Genomic DNA, 25986 nt, shown 5'->3' on the forward strand with positions numbered 1-25986 from the left:
CACACAGGCCCCAAAAGCACACCACAAACACTCACACACTAGCGGCCAGCGAAGGGAGGGTATTAAATAAACAAAAAATAGGGAACCTAACTCAGACACACTTAATAAAAGTTAATTTAAACAAAAAAAGTAGTTTTCTGAAGAAAAAAGTTTAAGTTTTTGTCACTTATCTGGAGCTCAAGAAAAAGGATCCTGCCATCACAAGCGTGGCAAACTAGATCTGAGGTCATGGAGGGTTAGCAGGGGATTATGGGTGAAGGGAGGGGCTAGGAGCTCGGATCCATTAGCTTGAAACAAGTTGCCGGCTCGGATCCGATATCGGATCCGTAACCCACAGGTTGCAGACAAATGAACATTCCTACTTCAGATCAAATGATATCTTCAAGCTAAATATGTGTAATTCTATAGGACATTAAAGATCTTGCTGTAAATAACAAAGCACCTTTATATCTGGTATTCCAGTATTTGAAAAATGTTTTAGGTACAGTGAAATTATGATTATGACTCCCTTACAAGTTTATATAAATTTGATATGGAACACATTTTAAAACTACAGTGGTTAAACAAGTCACTCCATGTATCCACTATGGGAGTACCACAATTGTGACCTAGCAAAGTATTTTTATCATAAGCAGATTAAACAAATAAGATGTATTAAAATAAGAAACATTTTATAAGGAATCAGATTAGGAAACTGTAAGTCAATAAGATGTTTATTCTTCATAATAATATCAGACATCCATGTTTACAAGAGAACCACAATAGCTAATTATTTTTAATAGTAAAACAGTGAGTTTTGCCTTTCTGTAAAGTGTTTAGAATCCCACTCTGAAAGTATATAAATATCAATTGTGTTCTTAAGAGAAGTGTTATTTTTATTTATAGAGATCTGCAGATCTCTCTGGATGATATTTATGCTTCTAAATATCTGAGGTTTTCAGTTCGTTCTCTATTTACCATTAAACACAAATTTGCATTTACAGTTTAAAGATTATACCTGAGACATTGATATCAACTTTAAGAGTCAAGATATTATTAAATAAAAGTAAATTATCAAAATGTTTGTTGAGAATAATGGATAGCCTGGGAATAAAGAGTAAAATGTCATCTGGCTAGAGTGTAAATAAAACTATGCACAGCAGATCACACCCACAACATTTTTTAGCACAAATTCTTCTATACAGTCATTGTCAATTGAACATTACATAGTTCATTCAATTCCTAACTTTCCTTATATTACATTCCTCCTTAAAAACATTATTCTGCATGTATCATTCCCGCAATTCACATTTTCTCTGTAATTTGCTCCTACCCCTACATAAAGATCCCACTTCAAGTTCTTTTATATCTGTTACTATATTCACTACTTCTAGTATGGTTGGTTTAGTCTTTAATTTCCATGTTCTAGTAATTGCTTTTTTGGCAGCCACCAGAATTAAACTCAGCAAGGCCTTACTATGTCTAGGCAATCCTGATTCTGTAAAATAGCTCAAAAAATCATTTCCTTAATTACACCAATTTGCTCACCCAGTATTTCTGACAGAGTTGTCTGCAGGGAACTTTTTCAAATTTACCAACTAATTACACCCCAAAAAATATTTTTCCAATTACCTTTCTTCCCCATCACACCTCCAACATTTACAATCTACCTGAGAAAATTTTCTTTGGAGTCTCACAATAACATTGGGTAAGAGTTCTCTTCGGCTATAATATTATCTGCTCCAATACCATTATAAATAATAGAAAGGTAAGTGGCAACCCTGCCCAATGCCATATTTAAGCTAAAATCTCTGGGAAATATAAGGTCTTACTTTAAATCAAATGTACATGTCAGAATAAAGATTGTTTCTAACTATAATACATAAATGTAGAAAATTAAGCTTATTCAAAACAAAAAAGGCCAAAATAGTGTGTCAAATGGTTTTCTCCACCTAAGAAATTAAAAATAGTGCAGTGTTACTGACGTTAGTTAGATCAACTATACTTTGCACTCTTCTCCCACATTTTTTTGTTTATCTATGCTAGATAAATGCATACTGATTAGGATGAATTGTGTTTGTAATATGTTTTAATTCTATTAAAGCAGTCTGTTATAAAACTGTTGTAAGCCATACAAAGTAGAATTGAGAAACTGTGATAATTATTAATGTAGATTTGATCTTTAATTTGGTAGCACATAAATCATGCCATTCTACTCAGCTATATCAAAAGAGTGATTTTTCAAATTCCCTACATGAGTTTCAACTATCTTTAAGCAATTCTACTGCTCTATTTGGTAAACGTTTATACGTTTTGATAGACAATCCACCATTACCACATACCTTATCTCTCTTCAGAGATTTCATAATATTGTTTATATCCTCAATAGCAATGGATTGAATTAAGTTCTTGTTAAACTCAGTATACAACTGATTGTTAGAATTTCTATATAAAGTGAAATGCCTTCAGAAGAACATACTTTCCTATTAATGCTAACTTTATATAAATAATTTGAGTCCTTTTATATTTTTCTTTCTTTGCACTAGAGCATATATTGAGTATTAATCTGTTATAAAAATTTGAAAACAAATACTCTTTTAAGTTTCTCATTTAGAAAATATAATCTGAATTTCCAAGATCTCACTTAGTCTAAGTATTAAAATACTTACAGAAGGTAAATAATCAAGGCTATCACTTTTTCAGAATGTAAAAAAAAAATATTTAAAAAATCTGTGGTTACAAAGATTCAGATAATCTGGGACTGCAAACTTTTCAAACCAGCAAACAGTTTAGCATTTAACTAACATTTTAATTAAGTGAAATATTATTAGATATCTAAAAATTAAACCAAGAGTTTTTTAATGATATATACAGTTTAGGAAGGATGATAAAAGTGGCGACAGGTGTTAAGGTATCTTAAACAAATTAATTCTATATATGTATTAGTGAACAATCAGAAGCTGTTAAGTAAATCTGATGCAATATTTTAATACCTCTGCAATCTAAAATCATAATAATCTTTCTTCAAAGTATGTATTTAGAGCAAAATGTGTATATTGTAAATAACATGATTATATTTTAAAACATCATTAGATGGTTAAAATTGACTATACAGTAATTAAAGATTGTTAAATTAATTAGTGTTGTTTGAGAAAATACAGATATTTGCCAGTACTTTACCTACTAATGTCACTTCATACATTGTTTTTCTCTTAGATTAAGTTAAAAAGCTTATTAAGCCATTTTGATATAGATACATTTATATGAAAGAATTAGAGGGTTCCCATTGTATTTTCAAGGACAGTATCTACAATCCTACACTCCTCTGGAACTGAGAGAATGTAAGTATGATTACAGAGAAGCATAAAGTACAAAACTGCTTTGTCTCAGAATATTCTCTCTTCAAGTTACAATGATCTCAGAGTTAGTATACACAAGTAGTGTGGGGGTATGGTGGTGCAGGCTCCACACATTTTTTGGGGGGTGAAGTGGGTCCGTTTTCCTGGAAAATGTCTTAAATGTATAACATTAACTTTCAAAGTTCCCTTTTACTTATGTTAAAACACAACATTTTCAAAAAAAAAAAAAAAAGGTATCAAAACTTGCATTATTTTCAGACTTCTTCTCTTAGGGACCAGCATTAACATCTACCAGATCACTGTCATCATCATCATCAAATAATGTACTGGCCAATCTAAATTCATTGGAATTGGTTTGCCTAAGATAACTACATATCATTTCCTTTCTCATTAAATACAATAAATCCTTCTTGATTTTGTTAAATATATTCTAATTCAAACAAGTGTGACTCTTGTAAGCGAACATGGTCTAGACTTATTTACATCAAACTGATGAACATCTGAATTCTGTTTGAGGATCACATAACCCCTTAGTATTACAGGATACTAGCTTTATGTCAAGATTCACTTCTAAAATCAAGCTCCAGCTGACGGAGGAAAATGAAAGAAAAATAAAATCAAGCTATTAAAACACAAACCTTGTATATTAGTTACATTACTGGTACTCTTTATGGTTGGTGGGTCAATGACCTAATACCAACAAATTGGTATAACAAGGAATAGTTGGAAGAGAGTAATGGACAAAGGTACATTTTTAGCTCTCCCCAAACTAAAGATAATTCATACGCTTGCCTATCAACGACAACAATATTCACTATAATGCCCATTTACATAACTATAGAGTAAATAAATGTCATAATAGCTTGTCTTCTAAGTAAAAGTTAAAATATAAAGAATGTTTATAAAATTAAAACTTACTGGAACAGTAAATGTAATATATATTTAGTAATCATAAATCTAGATTTCTAATCTTTATCTATAATATAATGCGACATAAAAAATTGTAATCCATCCAAAACAGACGTGAATAATCTATTATGTGCCAGGCAGAAAGCAATATGGATGTAGGAATTTGCTATTATAATCCATTGAAATAACAAAGGTTATAACAAATGAAGTATAACTTAAACAGTTAAATCATTCATTTGGAAAAGGAAACATTTAATACTTATGATTGAAAACACTAAATAATCTGCAAAAATGCACTTCTCATTATAAAAAAAATTGTCTAATCAATGGTTATAAACAGATAATCACACAATGCTGCAAAATGCCTTCTGGAAATCAAAAATTACTATGTTTATAAGCATTTAGAGGTCTGATTTTTAAAATAGTAAGTTAATGTGTTCTTTATAAAATGAAGAAGAACTTGGATGTTAGATAACCTTCAAAAATTCAGCACAGTTATATGTCATCTATAAAGTATTAATGGAAAAAAGTATATATTTTAAAATTTCATTACTCTTACTATGCATACTTCTCAGAACATGACTACAACACAAGTCATATAGCAGTGCATGGTGTCAGTGAGAAAAAAAAGTTGAAGCATTGCCATTAATTGTTACAGAGAGATGATGCAAAATATAAACAGATTTATTTCAAATATCAGTCATGTCAACCAATATTTTCATTAGCCATGACCTAATCATTATTTAGGTCAGATCTTTTCATAGACAGTCCTTTGATTCCTTCAGCAGAAGGCATTATAAGACAAAAATGTATCATGAAGTTGCAAGGTAACTCATTTGTTTTCTGTGTGTGAAGTTCATCATAACTGACTTCACAGTAGCCCAGCTTTCACTTCTCATAAATGCAGCTCAAACATTTGCTCAGAGCACAAAGGTATCCTCTAATTTATGCCTAAAAGCTATTTGTTCTGTTACAATTATAAGATCCATCTTCCTAGCTAATTAATGCAGACCTGGAAATAAGGGATTTTATTTGCAGATTCCCTCAAAATGAGGAATGCATTTCCTATCCGTGTAACTCTTCACTGAGACTTACAGCTCTTCATCTGCACTCCAGCTTACATTGGTTAGGGCAGTAAGTCAACGTCTGTCCTACCACATCAGATTTGTGAACTGCTTCTCAGTCTTCATGTTTAGTGAGTTATAGGTTGCTGGTGTACCTGATTGTAGCTTATTGCATTTTACTTATTTATGATACACATTCGCATATATATTTTTAGCAGCAGTACTACTTTTACCCTCATTCGTGTTTTGTGTTCAATTTTCTTATTAGACTGTTGACCGGACTTATTCTGTTAGATCTTCTGGGTTTTCAACTTTACTACTTCATCCCTTGTAATTCTCCATATCATCTTATGTTTTGGATGTTGATTTACATTGATTTTCCACTGAAGAGGGCCCACCAAACAAAGAAAATTCTAAATAAAAGTATAACTAAAATATCAGATGCACATGATTTAAATAAAAAGAGATCACAACTGAAAAACATTCAGAGACAATAAGTGGGAATCCAAACATTCAAGGCAGTGTGATGCAGACTAGCTGTTAAGAGGAAATTGTTGCCCTGGCCCTGACAAAAGGAAAACACTGAATACCTATACAGCAAGGAGTCTGTAAGTGGAGCTATGTGTGTATATCCTGCTAAATAAGAAATGTAAAGGAATTCAAATGCAGAGAATGTATCTGCCTTCCCTTATGCAGAAGCAGTCACTGCCACAAACATGTCTGCAACATGGTAGCTAAATAATATGAATTCATAACATGCAATGCGTATGAATAACAGTATGTGTGTAGGGAACCTCAGACTCGATATCAAAGCACACAGCATTGTAGAGTGTAAGGCAGCAGACCATGATGTCTGGATATGAAGCCATGTAAATATGACAGAAAAGCATGAGGATAAATAGGTATATACATCATGGAGTGCATGGTATTAAAAGACTACCTGAGCAAACGCAACTAAGATGTATTGTAGATATGCAGGCAATGGGTATACTTATGTGTATTGCAGCACTATGTACAGACTCCAGACAACACTGCCCCAAAGGCTCCTACAATCCAGCATCTATGCATACTAAGAAAACCTTCTAACTGTACTGTTATGTTACACCCCCACTTAGTAGTAGTTTGTTAGCTGCATAATTGTTATGTCACTGTAAAAGAGGAAGCCCTAAATTCAGTGGTCAGCCACCAGTGTACTGGACATGGCACTAAATGTTTATTGTAATACAGCACTAGCCAGTTATGTCCACTAAGCATGCATTGCTCTTTAGAGGGTCCACCACACAGCATTGTTTGATTACATATGTACAGTGAGGGAACTAAGATATGAGCTACAAGATGAAATGCTTTAGCAGCTCAAAGCCTTTACCTCTGGAATACATTGCCTGCCTACCTTAATTAAAGTGAGCTTTACCTGATGTGTGGACTGCTGCAGTAATTAGGTATATATAAGTCATTGTCTGATCCTCGGGCCGATGGAAGGGGATATCCAACTAATGCAATTGGCAGTGCATGCCACAAATTGCACACACTCATCACTGTTTTATACATACCTTGATAATGTGCATGTTTCAGATAACTGTGTAACTCACTAGCAGAGTTGTGAAAGACTGCATCCTACTTAAGTGGTATACGAAGCATGTAAACATCCTGAATCATTCTGTTACCAATCCCTTTGGAAGTTGAAGACAGCACCTTTTCCTGTGTGTACACGGTTTTGGAATCTGGCTCAGCATACAAGCAAGGATTTATTTTTGCATGCTCGATATTTATAACATCAGTAAATATATGACGTTTTGAATGTCCATGGTCTTTTTTGTGTATTTCATAAAAAACAGGTTTATGGAAGCAGATAAATGCTACATGTATTTATAATGCTTTATTTTTTTATTTTGCATTTTGCATTTTCTTTTTCTTTCAAAAATATATAACTCAGGCATTTAAAGTTATAGGAAAATACAGTGTCAACTATAAAACAATAAATAAATTATAAAAAAATGTACATGAAATGAAGCAATGTTACAGCAACACTTCTATATTTCTTATGCATTTGTGATATTTCTGAAAATGACATCATTCTGACTAGTTCCTCAGTTCTTTCTCCTTACAGATTCACTATGACTAATTAATCCCTTTCTTTCAAACACATATACCTCTCTAAGCAATATTTCTTACATGCTTTAACTGTCAGATTTACTCTTAAATCATATATACTGCCACACTTAGCCAACCTTTTTCCATGCCAAAAATTTCAGTCAACGTTTTAAAGATAAAATATTACTAGGAACCAGCAGGTTTTATTTGCTCATAAGTCAGTTTTGCAAACAGATCCTGCTGCTACATACAATAAAACAGATAAAGGAAATATTTTGTGGAGGTAGCCACAACAAGGTGGATTTTTGCTAAAAGTAACAGGTATGTACAAGAAAAACTGTACAGAAAGATAACGTGGAATGCCTCCTTCCTTTTCCATAACTTTTGCTTCAGAAAATTAATATTTTGGGAGACACAATATGTCAAAATTGTATTGTCTATGGAAACTTTAACCCCACATGCATTTTACCCAGTAAATGAAGTTTCACTATAACAAGTGGTTTCCTGGAAGACAGCAAAGGGCTTTGCTGTGTTCTCATCCCTCTTAAATCTGTCTACATTTGCCAGTTCTGTGGCATAGAAGGATGGATGGAACCCTGACTATGGCACAGACAACCCAGGCCTGGGGGGGGATGATGGGGTAGATCCCTCATTCCTTCTCGAGGTAGGGGTGAGACACATGTCTTTGAGGCAATTTTCCTATCAAGGATCTTTGGTAAAGATCAAACACCAGATGAGAGGTCTCTTCTTGTAAAGGGGCAGGGTGGGGGGAGTAGGGTGCTTTTGAATTATATCTCTTGTAGAAATTAGTAACACCTCTATCTGACAGCCACTGTGTCTATACTCCTTAATCTCTTAAGGAAGGAAAAGGGAGAACTGGCTAATAGATTAAAGGTAAACCCCTCTGGCATCGACAGCTGTCTGTTTGAATGGTGGCATCACCATCGGCTGAGTGCAGAGGTACAGGAGGAAGCAAAGCCTTCCACTCTGTTGGGTGGGGATGAACAATTTTTCCCTCTTCTTGTCCTCACAAAAATCTGTACTGTGATGTGTCTGTCAATTTCTTTAAATTAGTCTTTCTACACATAACCAATAGAACAGCTTTCTGAAAATGCTATAAATTATACTGTGGCAAATTTGATCTGCATAGAAAAAACTACTATTATGACACCTTCTTTGTTTTGACACATTAAATAAAAAAAATGCATTTGCATCATTTTATTTACTACCTTTACAGTGGCGATTAAAGTAATCCCTCCTGCTGCAATTGTAGCTTGTCACTTTAAAATATATGTACATACAGATATTCATGTGCTTTATTCTTCATAAATTCTGCTGTGTTTTATTTAGAAACAGTTGACTTTATGGCTCCAGCAAAAAAAAAAGTTAAAACTTGAAATTCTCCAATTATTTGAGACTTCTTTATAAAATGTACAGGCTGCAATTCAAATAAAGATCAGTATTTCACATATGAAGTCTCTGCATCCTCTTATCATATACGGCACTTCTGAGTATTGCAGTATAACACATGGAAATATGTAACTTCTGGACATCTATGCACTTTAGGACACCTTGGCTCGTTTTGCATTCCAGGACTGTTGCTAAAATGACAAGACAAAGGAATGAATGCATCTTTTAAACTGTAAAGAGTAAATTATCACATTTGACATTTGTGTGTCTTTATACACGTCTATATATATATATATATATATATATATATATATATATATATATATATATATATCCCAGTCTCTGTCTCTCTCTATCACTCTCTCTCTCTCTCTCTATATATATATATATATATATATATATATATATATACATATATATATACAGGTATATCTATCTATATATCACCAAAACTCATTTTTGCGAAACCTTGAATACATGAACAGCAAATTTTTCCCAGGGTAAATAAACACTTGCCCAAACTTAAGCAAAACACACACCGTAGTAAATAATACCGACCTAGGTGGGGGGAGCTACACCTCACACACACACAGAAACACACCCCTAACTATATACCAACTCCGGGACTGCGCTACAGTTGAGGAAAGGCCATGTTGGACAAGTGTTTACTTACCCTGGGAAAAAAATTTGCTGTTTGGGTATTCAAGGTTTAGCAATTTTTGTCTCATAAAAATGAGTTTCGATTATATGGGATTTCGAGCTTCAGAAGTCGATCCATAAATATATATATATATATATATATATATATATATATATATATATATATATATATATACACACACACACACACACACACACACACACACACACACATATACATGTGGGCTTTGTACTACTGAGTGAAATGTTCAGTAATAACATCTGTTTGGTTGATATAAACAGATGGTTGACAGACATGCTAGATCAACAATCCCTGGGAAGGGGAATATGCCTTTTCCCTGGGGACTGTGCAATCACAGAGTTAGCATATATAATTAGAAGGGGATGCAGAGGGCATAGCCCCTTCGATAGTGGGTGCAAAATCACTTGCCTTTGAATTTGCATGCTCCAAAGTTGATCATCAGAGCATGCTGAAACAGCTGTCGATGTGCTGTTTTTGGCATTAAAGCAGTGACATTTTGGCCATCAATATTATGTCTGTTTGATTTAAAGTACAACTATAATACATTTATATATATGTATATGGGTCCACTTCATATAACCACTTTATATAACCGAAATGCCACTTACCCGACTTTCAGAAGATCGAGACGAGAACACCGACAGTACAAAACACCGACTGCTCTGAACACTGACAGGTAACTAACAGTAAGTAACTGCTTGGCCAGCATGTTGACCTTTGCCCCTTACCTGTAGTGAATTTCAGAGTTGGCATATTTAGTTAAGGGGGGTATGGGGGGAGTAGCCCCCACATAGGAGGGTGTGGGGGCGAAGACCTCCACATGGTTGTGTTTTCTTTGCTTCCATTTTAGTGTGCTTGTCAGGTTGACCAACAAGTTACTTACCATTGGTTACCCATCGGTGTTCCAGGCAGTCGGTATTTTGAAATGCCGGTGTTACCGGCTCTGTCTTCTGAAAGTCGGGTAAGTGGCATTTTGGTTATATGAAGGGGATCTATACATAGATATATATATATATATATATATATATATATATACACACACACACACAAACGCATATATGTATAAATATATATGGGAAGACTTTAGTTACTTTAGTTATTCAAACATTTGGAATACTGAACTTGTTTTTATGCAGGCACAAGTAATCACAGTATGTCATTAATTTATGTGAGACAGGGACACAGCAGGGATAGGGAATTTGCCCTTTGTCCTCTGTTATATAATCTCAGATTTTACATATATCTATATATATATCTATATCTGTATATATATATATATATATATATATATATATATATATATATATACACACACACACACACACACATATATATATATATATATATATATATATATATATATATATATATATATATATATATATATATATATATATATATATATATATATATATATATATATATATATATATATATATATATATATATATATAAACATACACAAATACACATACACACACACACACATAAGTAGCAGGGGGTGCAGGAGCACATCACTTCGACCTATTTAATCTATAAGCACAACCGTTGACAACCACAGTGGATGAACACAAGCAATTGCACATGTAAACAAACTGTTCAATTTGTTGTCCCAACACTGCACATGAAAACATACCCCTAAAATAAAAATAAACACAAAAAAAGGCTCTCAATCTCTTTTTCAAATATGTTGGAGGGATAGGTTTATATCCAGTGATGCGAGTAACATATTACAATATGTCATATATTACTGTAATATATCACAATTTGTAATATATTACTGTAATACATTACAATTTCTAGTAACTAGTAATATTACTAGTTACTTTTTAAAAATAGTAACTACTAACAGTAATATATTACTTTTTTAATAACTAGGAACTTAAATGTGAGTTACTTTTGCTTAAACCGGTGGTTCTTAACATGGACGATATAGCGCACTAAAGAGTATGGAAGATCATATCCTTACCTTGCCATATAATAAATGGCATTGGTTCTCCATACCACTGTCAATTGGAATCAAACTCATCAGTTGAACACCCGACGCCCCAACGCACTGCACCAAGCAGGACTCTTCAGGTGGATCTATGATCAACCAACTTTTGTCTTGACAATTTTTTGTTATGTTCTATTTAAAATTCTTTTTGGATTTCGAATTTTAGTTGCTGAAAATAGACAAAATATGATAGCTTTTTATAGGTCTTGTGCTGCTGGCTGGTTTGGTTTAATTACTATCTGTGACTCTCTAGCTATAAAGATGTCTTCTTCTCCTTTTGGCTATGCTCATTAGAGACCACCACAGTGGATCATCAGTCTGCAGAACAACTGGCAGTGTAGTTTTACATTGTCAAGTTGCCAGCCCAGCGCCCAACCTTATTCAGAAGACACACACATGCATACACTCACACCTAAGGCCAATTTAGAATGTCTAATCCACCTGCAGCATGTCTTGAAAATGTGGGAGGAAACCGGAGCACCCTGAGGAAACCCACTCGAACACAGGGAGAGTAGATCATAGTGTGTGTGTGTGTGTGTGTGTGTGTGTGTGTGTGTGTGTTGCATCTTTAAAGTCAATGTAGTTCATGGGCATGGGCATGTGCATAAAAGTACTAAGCACATGCAAGCAGAGTGCCATTTTGTGTAAGCAACCAGAGTGAAAGCATGTATGTGTGTAGCAGTCAGTCAGTTAGCTAGTCCGTTTAAGTTTTATGTTCCAGTCATCCATCGTGATGTGTTTGTGTGCAACAAAACATCTTAAACAAACACCCAAGCCTCATTGTCTTATTTAAAAATACAAGACAAGTGACAGGGAAGACATGCAGACTGCACAGGAGGCACCCCAACCAAGAACTGAACCAGTGACCCTCTTAATGTGAGTTGACAACACTAACGACTGCACCACTGTGCCACCCAGCTATAAAGAGTAATCTGCTAGAGTTTTTCAACTGTTAAATGCTATTTATCATCATTGGAAGATCGTGTATCAACTTTAATAATACACTTATATGCATGTGCTTACTTGAGTGAGTAAATCTCAACATTACAATTGATAAACTACACTTATGTAAAAGTAACGCATTACTTTAGTTAGTAACTAGTAACAGCAATATATTACATTTTTACAAAAGTAATAAGTAATAGTAATATATTACTTTCACTGAAAAGCAACTAGTAATAGTAACTTATTACTTTTATAAGTAACTAGCACAACACTATTTATATCACATGGAACACTGCTTCTATGGAACAGTCTTCCATTCATAAAAGCAAAGTACTTCTCTTACTCTATTGAAATATAATTTGGACGAATAGATGGGTAACCACAAACTGACCCATCATTTACTACCCGTCCCTCATGACTAGAGGAAACATAAATGTCCCAGCATATCCTCATTCAGTCTATCTCTGGGTTATTTGTATGGAAAACATAAGGGTTAAAAACTATTACGGGAATAAAAGGCTATGCTTTTTAATATCCTCACAAATCAATTGCCTACTAAGCACACATGAACCTATAAATTACCCAATTAAAAAGGATAAATCTACTACTTAAGAGCAGTCTACACCTATTTTTTTCATGGAGGCAGTGTCTCCTCCCCAAATAACTTATGTATACTAACTCTACTCTCACACAAACAAGATCAAAGTGAATTTACTGTGAATTACACTATAGTAGAAAATCAAAACCAACAACTCAACTATAGCATAATATGACCATTTTGATCATCATCTATTTATGCCGGCACTATGGACATTTGATAACATGATTTTCCAACAAATTTAGTGGAACCATATATTACATGTTTATGTATACCACATTAGCTTTCTAAATACAAGACAACGCATCAGGAAATGAGACCACAATATGAGCATTTCACCTAGGAATAGTGAAGATTCACAATGCCAACTATTGTCAACAAAAACAACTTTAACATGAAACCACGGTAAAAACTACTCAGGAATCATGGTTACTATTCATGGCAACTATACAGTTTGAGTAAAGCTCCTTATAAATATTACTCAGACATACATGCCCAGAAAAGTAAATATGTTTCGTTTAGTATGCACAGCATCTATCAATGGAATAGCAAACCTTTACAAAATGATAATTCTGGGTTTTTCCTTGCTCTTGTCATGCGAAAAGCTATCACTGCTGCATGTTTCCTATCCCTTGGGACCACCCTTGTTACCTTTTCCCTTTTTTTTTACTTGTCCCTCCTGTGCGGTCATATATTTTTATCCCCCTTGCTCTGCTTTCCTTCCTGCTCTGCTGCTAGCTCATTCTATGCTGTTGTACTTCTCCATAATGTTCCATTCCCCTGGTTTGCCTCAGTGTTTTGTGCCTGGGGACATCATCAAGCATTAGATTTGTACATAATGTCTACATTTCTCAGCCAAGGTGGTGATACTACAAAAAAATGAGTTAGTCATTAAATTGCTAATGGTTCCCCATGCCTACCCATTTCACTAGTCACTGTTAGATGTTGGTTACCATTCAGTGTTATGCTCTGCACTTAGCAGCTAACTCGTCCTCTAGTAACCTTGGCAGAATATCTCACTATTTAGCCAGCTTGCACAGCCACACGGTTATTTAATGGGTTTTTTTCCCAACAAACTGACTAATTGACAGTAAGGTCAGGTGGGGTTTGCAGGTCAGCAGACTCAGGCAACTTAAGCAACGGTACTCCTTACCAGCTACCTAAGATGGTGGCAATGGCAGTTACATTTACCACAGGCTGCCAAGGCAGAACCACACAGCTGTTTAGAGATAGTTTTGGCAGCTTGGTCTTAATCTTCAAATTGTTCAAGGCTTGCATTGTTAGATCCCTCCCGGTACACTGACTGTACATATTTGTTTCACTTGGCTGGAAAAAAAAACAAACTTTCAAACCCTAATCAGGCTGTGCCCCCCACACACACCCCCAACTAAATATACCAACTCCGAGATCGCTCTACAGTGGAAAAAAGGGGAGATTCTCGATGACAGCCAAGCAAATTTTTTCCCTATGAAAAAAATTTGTGGAAGTGGCCATTCGCGGTTTACAGCTTTCGCTGTTTAGGTGTCGAGCTTTAGGTATTCGATTACCTAAAGCTTCGACTATATGACATAGACCCTTAGCTAAGGCCACTGCAGCAGTGATCATTCAAACATTAACTGTTATGGTAGGTTTACTTACACAACTGTACTTTGCTGTGCCTTGTGCAGAACATGGAGTACTTGTATGTAAAGGATGAGCAGACATTTCAGTGTAGCATTATATTATTTTTCCTGAAATGACCAAGGATTTGAAAAGTAGGCCTTCAAACTTTGTCAGGAATCCATGATAAAAAGCTAAGTCCTGATTCTGGTGTACTTATCTGGCTAAAAGCTAGTACAATATCAAGGATAAATTCCCCTTTAAGAACAGTTGGATACCCATAGCAAATTGACAAAGCAGACTTCCCAACCAGACACATCTTGTATAAACTGAATAACTGTTTTTCACTCAGTCACCGACTTCCTCACAGGGCAGAGCCTAGGGTCACTACATCCGAGCCAGATAATGCTAAAGCTCTCCCACTAGGGCAAACTCCCAAACATTTTCACTGAGAATTTTGTCTTTGTACAATGTAAGCACATTTAACCTGAAGAACTTTACTGTGCATTAACTTCATTTAGTCCAATACGAATAGGTGCCTGTCTGTGCTGGAAATTAGTTTTTAACTTCCCCCTTTGACAGAGTTGTCCCTACTCTAAGGACCACTTGCTAAGTTGACTACTGTCCTTTCTCTTGACCAACAGATTACACTGTATATGCCAGTTACTTAGTCTTTTTAGCTAACAGGTTTCTGCAAAACCTGATCTACTATGTGTGCCTCTCTACTAAATGCTTTGTTATTTTCTATAAATTGTTTACTCTCTGTTATAATTTGTCCTGAGGGTGGAAATCTACTATAATGCTTCCTACACACACATTACACTTATGACTCCTATCCCATAATCCTCTGAATCAACCTTACTACTATCATGCAAACACTTGTTTATTTTTACCTAATTCCCAACTTCCACTTAATCATTTAGCATGATTCACTACTACCTTTCTTCCTCCCATACTGCTTTGCACTACATACATAAATAGTCACATCCTTCCCTAACAGCATCTATCTATTTGACATTGTATCTTCCACTTTTCCCAAATAAACCCTCACTTCTTTCCATTTTACCTACATTCTCATACTGTAGCCTTTTAAGCCCCCCACCCCAATGAATTACATTCCAGAGAGGATACTAGAACATCATAACTCTCTTCCTTCATAGAAAACACTTCTTTCCTACCTACTCTCTATCAGCTTTCACACTCCACCACTAAATATACTTCTACCCTACAACTTATTTTTCCTTCTTGAATCCATCTTCCCCATCTACCCACCAACTGCTGCTACTCAGCTTATCCTCAATTCTCCTCCTGCTACTGGGCAATCTTTCATCCTACCATGACTCTAAAATAGCTCTCAATATCTCTCCAACTCTGTCCCAACCAATTATTCATACTTCCTCCCAACACTTTCCTCACATTGCACTAAACCTACTTAATGAGACCCCTCACTATCACTCCAGTTATAGACTGCTTAACTCCTTTTCAGCTCAAATCAAAACAAAATTAAATAGAAAAATACTGTCCAAAAAAACAAGTATCAGTAATTCCTCCAATTTACTAAAATCCTTCTAGGAGGAGACATTCACACTAATCCTAGCCCCACCTATCACAATGAACATCAAGACAATTCTCTTCGACAAACTGCTCTAACCCTACAATGGTCAACCCCCAACCCGGTTAATCTAACTTTTGTTGCCATAAATGTTAGAAGCATAAGAAATGGAATTGCTGATCTACATGTCTGGATTATCCCACATAAGCCTGATATTCTCGTTGTAACTAAAACTTGGCTAAAACACAGCATAAATGACTCCAAAATTACACCTCCCAGCTATAACATTATCTGTAATGAGTGTATACAGAGTAAAGGTGATGCTAATGCTTTAATATTTCTTAACTACCACCACATTTCCCCTTACAACAAATACCAACATTCAGTTCAACAGAACTTCTTATAACTTTCCTGAAATTAAACAATTACAAAAAAATATGTATTACTGTTCTTTACATCCTTTCTGGCAACAATACAGCTATACTGGAAGATATCCTATATTGGATATCTGTAACAATTCCACAAGAAATACTACTACTACTAGGCGATGTAAATGTCAATTGGTTGGAAATTTACTCTTAACTTTCCTGCATCAAGGGTGAACTTATATCGTTTCACACAACTAATTAAAAGCACTACACATTATAGCAAGACATAAAATTCCCTATTAAACTGGATCCTAGTATCAGACCCTAGCAAATACACCACCTCAGGTAAAATGTTTAACTATCTCAGTGATCATTTCCCAATCTGTCCAGCCAGATATCTCATACAGCTGGGTCTAAATTATATGGACAAAGTTTTATAAACTTTGAATACCATATGATCAACACCATATGGTTGAAGTTATAAAACTTCGAATAGTTAAAAAAAAAAAGAAAAGAAAAAGTAACATAACGGGTTAAAGAATGGGGGCAAGCTCCCCCCTGCACCCCCAGACCCCCCGCTCTTTAAATATACCACCTCTGAGTTCGCACTACAGTGCAGTAAAGGGAAGTCTTCCCTTTACTGCATTATAGTGCAGTCTCGGAGTTGGTATATTTAAAGATCGGGTGTGTGGGGGTGCAGGGGGCTTGCCCCCCTGCCTACAACCCTTAATTTAGGGTTTATTCTTTTATTTTTTTTAACTATTCAAAGTTTTATAACTTTGACCATATGGTGATGATCATATGGTATTCGAAGTTATAAAACTTCATTCATATAATATAGACCCACACATCCTCCATATGCTTTACATATCCACTTAAACAGCATGTTTATAAAACAATATGCAACCTTTCCAAGTTAAACCCAGAAAAGTTCAGTACTAACCTATCATCTGTTAACTGAAACTTCCTAAAAATCCTCCCCTTACATAATGCTGTAAATGAATTCAATACAACTTTCCTGAACATCCTAAATAGCCTAGCACCTCTCAGAAGGATAAACTAAAAACATATAATGGAATTTGGCTATCCAAAAAGAGTAGAAATCTAATACAGGACAAAGAAAAAGCATGGGAGGAATGGCAAACATAAAAACCTCACAATATCTTGAAAACTTCAAAATGTTTTGCAATCGTACTAAAAAGCAAAATAATGAAGACAAAAACTACACTATAATAATTTTCAGAAAAATAGTAAATTCAACATTAGAAAATTCTGGGCAGCCATTAAAGAAATTTTGCATCCCACTCAAATATTAAACTCTAACCCCTCTCCCAATATCTCATCACTCGAAACTGCAATACAATTCAACTCTTACTTCATAGGTATTATAGCATCTCTAACCAACAATCCACAACATCTAGTCCTAACACTGTTCAGTAACCACGTATTACAACATTCACTTTCACCTTCAAACTTGTGCCCACATCCTACATAAAACTACTCTTAACAAACTCAAACCATTTTCTACTTCAGCTGATGACCTTCCAAGCGAATACCTTAAATGGCATTACCTACTCTGTCAAATTCCTTATAAACAGGTCAATCTAGGAATCCCATGTTCCTTCTCTCTACAAAAAGTCATACATTATCCGTCCACACAAAAAAGGAAATTCAACAGACACTAACTTTAGACCTATAGCAGTCTTATTCTTCCTCTCCAAAATACTTGTAAAATGTATTCAAAAATAATTGTTAAACTATCTCATGCAGAAAGAACTCCTATCTCTCACATAACATGGCTTCCATCCTACCCATAGTACCAATACTGCACTTCTAACCTATATGGATGCTGTCAAAAAAGGTAGAGATAATGGTAAACTAGTCTCTCCTTATTTCTAGACTTGTCTAAAGCCATTGACACAGTTTGTTACAGCAAACTTCTACTTCAGTGCCTCATTAAGTCTCTCTCATCCCACTCTTCTATGGTTCAAAAGCTACTTATCCAATAGGTATAAATCAGTAAAATGGCATTCCTCCCTCTTTCCATACGTCCCAGTCACCACATATGTACCACAGACCTCTATCCATGGTCCCCTCCACTCTAACATTCACACAAACACCCTCTACACAGTCACACAACAGGCATCCCTAACACAGTACGCCGGTGACGCAACACTCATTTGCACATTGAAAATACAACCTTTTATGTCACTTCTCATAGCAAATTATTAAGGATGATAATGGATGATAATCTTAAATTCGACTTGCATATACAGAATTGCATAAGAAAAACTCATCAAAAATTATGAATGCTGGTACACTTGAAGATGGCTGACACCAGCAAGTGGTGAAAGCTCTGTGACTGAAAACTTTTCTCTGACAGAAAATATAATCAAAAAAGTAAAATATGGAGATATTTGTTATCTAATTTTATTCACTAATAGAATAAAGATTTATAGCTTCAAGTTCTTCAAAAGCTGTTATTTTCCTGCCAGAATTTCAATTACTTGGTTAAGAGAAAAGAGACTTCAGCATGAGACACTCAAGAAATAGTACTCCTGATTCTTGTGTTAAAAAAGACATCCAGTCACTAATATCTAGTATGCAGGAGGTATTACTTAAAATGAACAAACTACATACCAAAATAGAAGGTTTCAAAGAAGAGACCAGAAAGAAGATGATTTAGAAATTCTTATGAAACAACAAAGTGCAAAAATCAGCAGTATGGAAGAAGCTTTAAATGACAATGAAGGGAAAATAACCGAAGGTTAATCTCAGACTGAATTTCTTTTAAAACAAAATAACTGCATCAAAGATACAGTTGATAATTTAGAAAACGGACTGCGACAAAATAACATCAGAATTTATGGCATACCTGAAAAGTATGATTGAGACAATATAATAAACTTCTTGACAACCTGGCTATACACAACATTAAATCTACCAGAAACTTTATCTTTTGGAACTGAAAGGGCACACAGATCCCTGACAGCACCTTAGAAGAAGGAGCTCTCACCACCATTTTCAATTATAATTATGTTTATGTCTAGCTTAGAAAAAGATCTGATATTCAAAACAGCATGGTCCAACCCAGCTATTAAAATAGGTGAACAGGCAGTCAAGATTTGACAATGGTTACTCCAGTAAAGTAATGAGCAAAAGAAAATCCTGGTTACCATTGATCAAGAAACTTAAAAAGAATATTAAAGCCACTTTAGAAAATCCTGGTTATCACTGATCAAGAAACTTAAAAAAATTTCTTAAAACAAGAATTTGATCTAAGAGAAACTTGCTGGTTAGAGGTTCAGATCTTTAGACAACATCTCATTGACAGAATAGATCTAATGTCTATAACAGTTAAAGAATCTATTCCAAAACTGATTGATTACTTGATAATAAATTTACAGCATAAAGTTTCTGATAAAGGTAAACTTTCATATATACATAAAATTATCAGACAAGAAACTTTTTACAATGTAGATTCATACTGGAATTATTTCACCTCTATTAATGGGGACCCACCAACTCAACAAGATAAACAATATATATTGGAATCTGCTTATAGAACTACATCTTCCATTGTCTGGAGACTTTATACATGGAAATTTTACATAGATCTTTTATACACCTTTGATGATGAATAAAATTAATAATAAAGATAATCTATGTAAGAGATGTAATGTAGAAATTAATGCTGACTGGGCTCATATGTTTTATGACTGTATGAAGTTGAAAGAATACTGGAAGTCAATTAATGAATTTTTGCAGGCTCTTTTTACAGATAATTTCATTATTTCTAAGTCTCTTATATTATTCAACACACCTGTACCTCAATGTGTTAAAAGATTAAGCTTCCCTTGTTATGGTCTATCCTAGCAGTGGCTAGGAAAATAATAACTAGAAATTGGATTTCAGATACACCTCCTTCGTTCAATGAATTTAAAAATGTTATGAATATAATGTGTCATATGGAAATAAGCACAATTAGAATGAGAACAACTAGAAAAACATCACATTTTATTGTATGGGATAATTTACAAGATTTGTTAAAAAAATTCTAATTTCAATAGCACAGTATTTTAGTTTAATTAATTGATCTGATTGTAGTGGATGTCTTTGTAAATACTTTAGTTGTTTTGCTGAACATTATAATAATACCTATTTTTAATTATTTGTATAAAATTGTTATGATATTTCTCTTATATGTTAAAACAATAAACTTGTTTTGAAAAAAAAAAAAAAAAAAGAAACTTAAAAAAGAATACTAAAGCCACTTTGGTGTTTCCTGCCAAGATCAAATTATTTCTTTCTGAAGGAACTAAAATATTTGACACACTGGAGGAGACAATCACTTTTGTCAACAAAAACAAAATCTTTAATAATACTGAAGAAATGGATTGGAACAGTATATCCCTCAAGAGACAGAATGACTTGAATTCCTGGAAAACTGCTTCTAAAATTTAAAAAGTTTAAAAACAAGTGACTTTTACTCTCTGATTGCAGGACTTTTTATTTTCTGAAACAATAGATTTACCCTTTACGTAAAAGGCTTGGACTGGGCATTACACTTCAAAAGAGATGCAAGTATGCATTTATATTTTATGCTGAAAAATTTTTCATGACAAGGAATATAACTGGCTAGTTTTACTTTACTGTACTTACAGTGAAATATTTAATATATTTCATTTAAGTAAACTTACAAGTGTATTTATAAATGTTAAACAAATACTTCCTGTAAGAGAATGTCATTAAATTACAAGCACTACAATTGGTAGATTTAAGACTACGTAAGTTAAGAATTTTATTTGTTTAACTCTGTTACTACGTGCATTGCTGGGTTAAAGGAGTACAACAGGTTTCTCTAATGTATTCCTCAACTTCACGGCTCTTTTCCTCCCTATTTACATTTTCCTCTGTAAAGCAACAACAATAAAGCACTTACAATTTTTATAATTCCCCTTACTTCTGTAACAGAAGCCTACCTTCTCATACTGTGATGGTTTCACTTACAAAATGATTCTCTCATGTTTGAATAAAGCTTGCTGGAGTCGCCCAATTACTGACATCATCGAGGCCAGGCAGTGCAGGTACTTTTTTTTTTTTTAATCGGTTCCCTCCCCCAAAGTGACATCACCACAGCCGTCATCTAATTCTAACTAAAATAATAAGACCCACCCATTCTGTGATGTCATGGCTCCCTTGTCCTTCCCCAGCCTGAGTGCTGTTCATTTTATTCAGTAGTAGTGTAGTAACACCGATGTTTGGAAACACAGAAATTTGGTATGCATACTTGTACATTCTGCACGGCAAATGATGCTTAGGTGGTGTATCGCTTGCATACTTCTCTGTTGCATTTGCACCAGATACTGCTAGTGTGCAGTGCAGGAATAGAAAGATTAAAACATTACCCTGGTATCAGAGGTGGCAGTGCAACATATTCATAGTGGCTTAACATGAGAGTAGCTCTAAGCAAGCACCATGTGAAACCTGAACAAGCACCTAGAATTATTCAGTGCAGCTTCCACACTTTAAGTCTGAAAATGAATTCACATACTCACATGAACAGGAGTAGCTGCATATTGATGGCTAAAGGTATATGGGCATGTCGGGTGGTTACTACACTGCAAAACTGGTATGTAATGGTGGAGATATATGGAAGGCATGAGCAAACACACCAGTATATTAAAGCCATAGCACCAACTGAACTGGAGGCTGGCAAATAGATTTAGTAAGGGATTTTGTCCATGCACAAATATTTCAACAGTGATTCTTTGCAGTGGCATCCATTATCTGATTCAAGGTAAGTTAACCTTGATGTCCTTTATTTAAAAAAAATCAATAAAAAATTCACTTTGTTATAAGTGACTTCTGGACACAAGAAAAAGGAAGGGGAAAATATATCAATGTGGTTTGTATGTACAAAGACAAATCCAGGGACACTGCAAAAGCTTTTTTTTTTTTGCAAACCAACCAGTGGAGTAAAAACATATGAAGGCAAACACCGCATACCAACACACTTTGCACATGTACATCTCAATTTTTAACAAGGTGGAAGCATGAAGTGATATCTTAACACTTAAATCAATAAAGATCTAAACTGGTTAATAGTATAAATGTTTTACTCTTTAGCTCCTTGGTGCAAGACCTTACTGGATGTGATTGCAGTCAAGTAAGGCCATGGCTATAGTGCAGCAAAAAAAATGTCCCCTCTAACAAAGGAAATGCTAGAGCAAAGAGTCATGAGTCAATCACCCTACTGAGATCTGCCAAACAATGGAATTACCAGGTCAAATTACCCTCGGGACTTTGATAGCTAGGGAAGCTAAGTGTTATGGGGGAGGGGAGAAGTAAATGGACTGGAATTCATTGTCTCACAAATTAGTGCCATTTAAACTAAATTAGAAAAAAGGCAGCAGTAAACAGCACTTTGAGTGTGTTCTGTGGCATTTGCACTGTTTCTGTTTTAAGTAGTCATCCAGCAGCAGGGAATGTTACTTACACTGTTCTATTTTACTCGACTTTATGCATGCAACATCTATGAAATGACAGGAACTTTAGGCAAACGGAGGCCTGCATGATGTAACATTTTTGAGCCAAACAATGATTTCTGGGATACTGGATGGCAACCTGATTTATCCAAACCACGTCAATATGCCAGCCTCCAGGTGGTCAGAGTCTGGAATTACATATAAAAATATTTAAAATCCTGTAAATAATAACAGAGTGCTGTTAAGGTGTAGGAAACATCATGCCATGATGTTTTAAACATGTTTTTTGAGTCTGTGGGTGCGGTACTCCTTTAACTGAATGTCAGACTTAAGTAATATGCTAATTAGAAGAGTAACTGCTTGTGATTTTGTTTTTTTTTTTTTGTTCCTGTGTAACACATTCCTTCCACAGGTTGTTTAAGAAGCAAGTAACACTTAAGAAAAGATTGAGAACAAAAGAATGTTCCAGTCGTGTCAGAATTTGCTCTGTTCTGAAGAAAATCTAGGTCAAAGTTCATCACTGATGTCTGTGAAAACAGAAATAAACTTTCTTTTTCAAGTATATCCGTGAGAAATTGACACAAAATAATTTTTTTTCATTTCTTAGAAATGAAGAATTGGTAAAACAAAAGCTATAGTAATGTTTCATACTGAGCTGTTGCTGACACACAATTTGCTTACATTTTGCTGAATGTTAATAGCTTATGCTGTAGTGTTTGTACATATTAATGGAAATAAGTAAAGTTGGATGCTTGTTACTGATTAGCACAGTTTAAAAGAATTAAGAATGAGAAACTTTTAGCAGCTGCTATGCACTGTAAGCTGTCATTTTCACATGCAGCAATCACATTGTAATGTAGCATATGAAGCTTAGATCAGAGCAGCAGTTCACAATGGCTAAAAACACATTCAAATTAAACAACCAGGAATATTTTTATATACAGTTAAGACCGCTATTACAATTAATCAGAAGAATAACCATCTTAGGAATAATATACATATGCACAAGGAATTAAATATCTACTATGTAAGATTAATAAAAGAGCAGTTTCGGTAAGTTAAGAAATATATACAGATACCGTAATCATTAATAAAGAGCTGATAATTAAATAGCTTTTTGATGGGAGATTTTAGAAATACAAGATATACAGAATAAGGTAGAATATTAGTGGACAAATAAGACAGAAAAATATATTTAAATAAACTGCTTATAAAAAAGATATGCATTACACCTGCATGTGGCAGAAATGTGAATGTACAAGAAGACATATAACTTACATAGTAACGCATATAAAATATTTGAAAATATCCTGAAAGCTGAAATTTGAAGCCTGGTCATGTGAACTTTCAAGCTTTTTGCATGTTGTATGTCATTAGATTCACTAATACTACCTGAAATAACTAATTTCACAAATCAGAGCTGGAATTTGAGAGTTACATTGCTGAATCAGCACATATATTTTGATACAAAGTAAAGTTGATTTTTCAATATGTTTGAACCCGGGAAGGAGAAATGGGATTTGAATTAAGCAAACTGTAAGTCCTGAATGCAATACAGACTGCAAAAAAAAAAATTGACTCTATAGAAATAGCAAGACATTTTCTTTGACCTCAGTAATGTAGACATTTTTATGAATTAGTTTAATAAGCTACAGGATTTTTAAATATTCTGACATTTATCATATTAATAGTGTTAGATACAGACAAGTGTACTTTTAAAATTAATTCAGAGCTTTTGTTAGATCTACAAATGTGTTTATATTTTAGCATGATGAATATATGTGTGTGTGTGTGTGTGTGTGTGTGTGTGTGTGTGTATGTATATATAAATATAAATATAATATATATATATATATATATATATATATATATATATATATATATATATATGCTTTGATTCTTCTTTTGTATAATAGTTTGGTATGATAAAATTACATATTACATGTAATTATACAGATATCTTTATCTCTTCAGGTCCCTTTTTGTTCTACTTATTTAAAGATTTAGTTACAATTATGTTGACTTATCGAATAATTTACAAATATTTAACGGATAATTTATACTGCTATTAGATACTGTAAATGGATATATAGTACACTCTTTGATGGATTATTTAATATTTATGATTAATAAAAGAGAATTATTAAATTTTTATGTAGTAATGGGGAGAATAGTTTTAAATGGCAAAATATATGACTAAATTAATAGTCTCTTATTATTTTAACCTGTATATAACACTGTATTATTTTTTTTGTAAGTCACAGTAGCTTTTAGCTACTTTACTGATGAATTTTTTGGTACTGGTAGATAGAGAGATAGTATAGTAGTTTGTCTATTCAATAGGCAAATTAGGAACTTTTGTGTCCATGGTAGGTTGTGTTTTACTAGTAATATACACTGTTACAGTTGTAGACTTTATTTGTTATTTACAAGTTTTAGTAGTTTAGTTTGTAGAAAGGAAAAATTTAAAAAATGTGGAATGTTAAGACAGTGATGGAGGAATGCACTAGAGTCTTATATAAAATGATGGATGAATGTGTCATATTATCTTCTAAAATAAATATTTTTAAAAACACAGTATGGATAGTTTTAACCTATTATCTATTAATGTAAATGGATTAAATAATGGCAACAAAAGGAAATCATTAATGAGATATCTACAATTAAACAGAGGAGACAGATTTACCTTTAAAATGTCATGGCTGCATTGTGCAACACTCGTACATCTGAAAGCAGGTTTCAACATATTGTATGAGCGAAAAAACTGATGACGAATTCACAAAAGCGAATGCCGGTGTGTGTTCACTCTTGTAAATTCGGCATTTTGACTCGAGATTGCACTATAGTGGGGATCGGGAAATGTACCCTTTCCCTGACTATAGTGTGATCTCAGTATACATAAGTAGCAGGGGGGTTGCCCCCCCCCCCCGCAAAACATTCGTAGCT

The 25986-nt window shown here is 34.2% G+C and overlaps 1 protein-coding gene across 1 annotated transcript in view; it reads right to left on the bottom strand.

Annotated features, from left to right (window-relative positions):
* Positions 1–7207: 7207 nt before the first annotated feature.
* Positions 7208–25986, bottom strand: part of DHX35 (DEAH-box helicase 35) — an 844978-nt gene continuing 826199 nt past the window's right edge. The window contains exon 22 of the mRNA XM_044090458.1: positions 7208–9003. Within this exon, the coding sequence (XP_043946393.1) occupies positions 8965–9003 (39 nt within the window). The 3' untranslated portion in view covers positions 7208–8964. The remainder of the gene's footprint in view (positions 9004–25986) is intronic.

Source organism: Protopterus annectens, chromosome 12.part0 (genome assembly GCF_019279795.1).
Source record: "Protopterus annectens isolate FY-2018-M chromosome 12.part0, PAN1.0, whole genome shotgun sequence".
Classification (NCBI taxonomy): Eukaryota; Metazoa; Chordata; order Ceratodontiformes; family Protopteridae; genus Protopterus; species Protopterus annectens.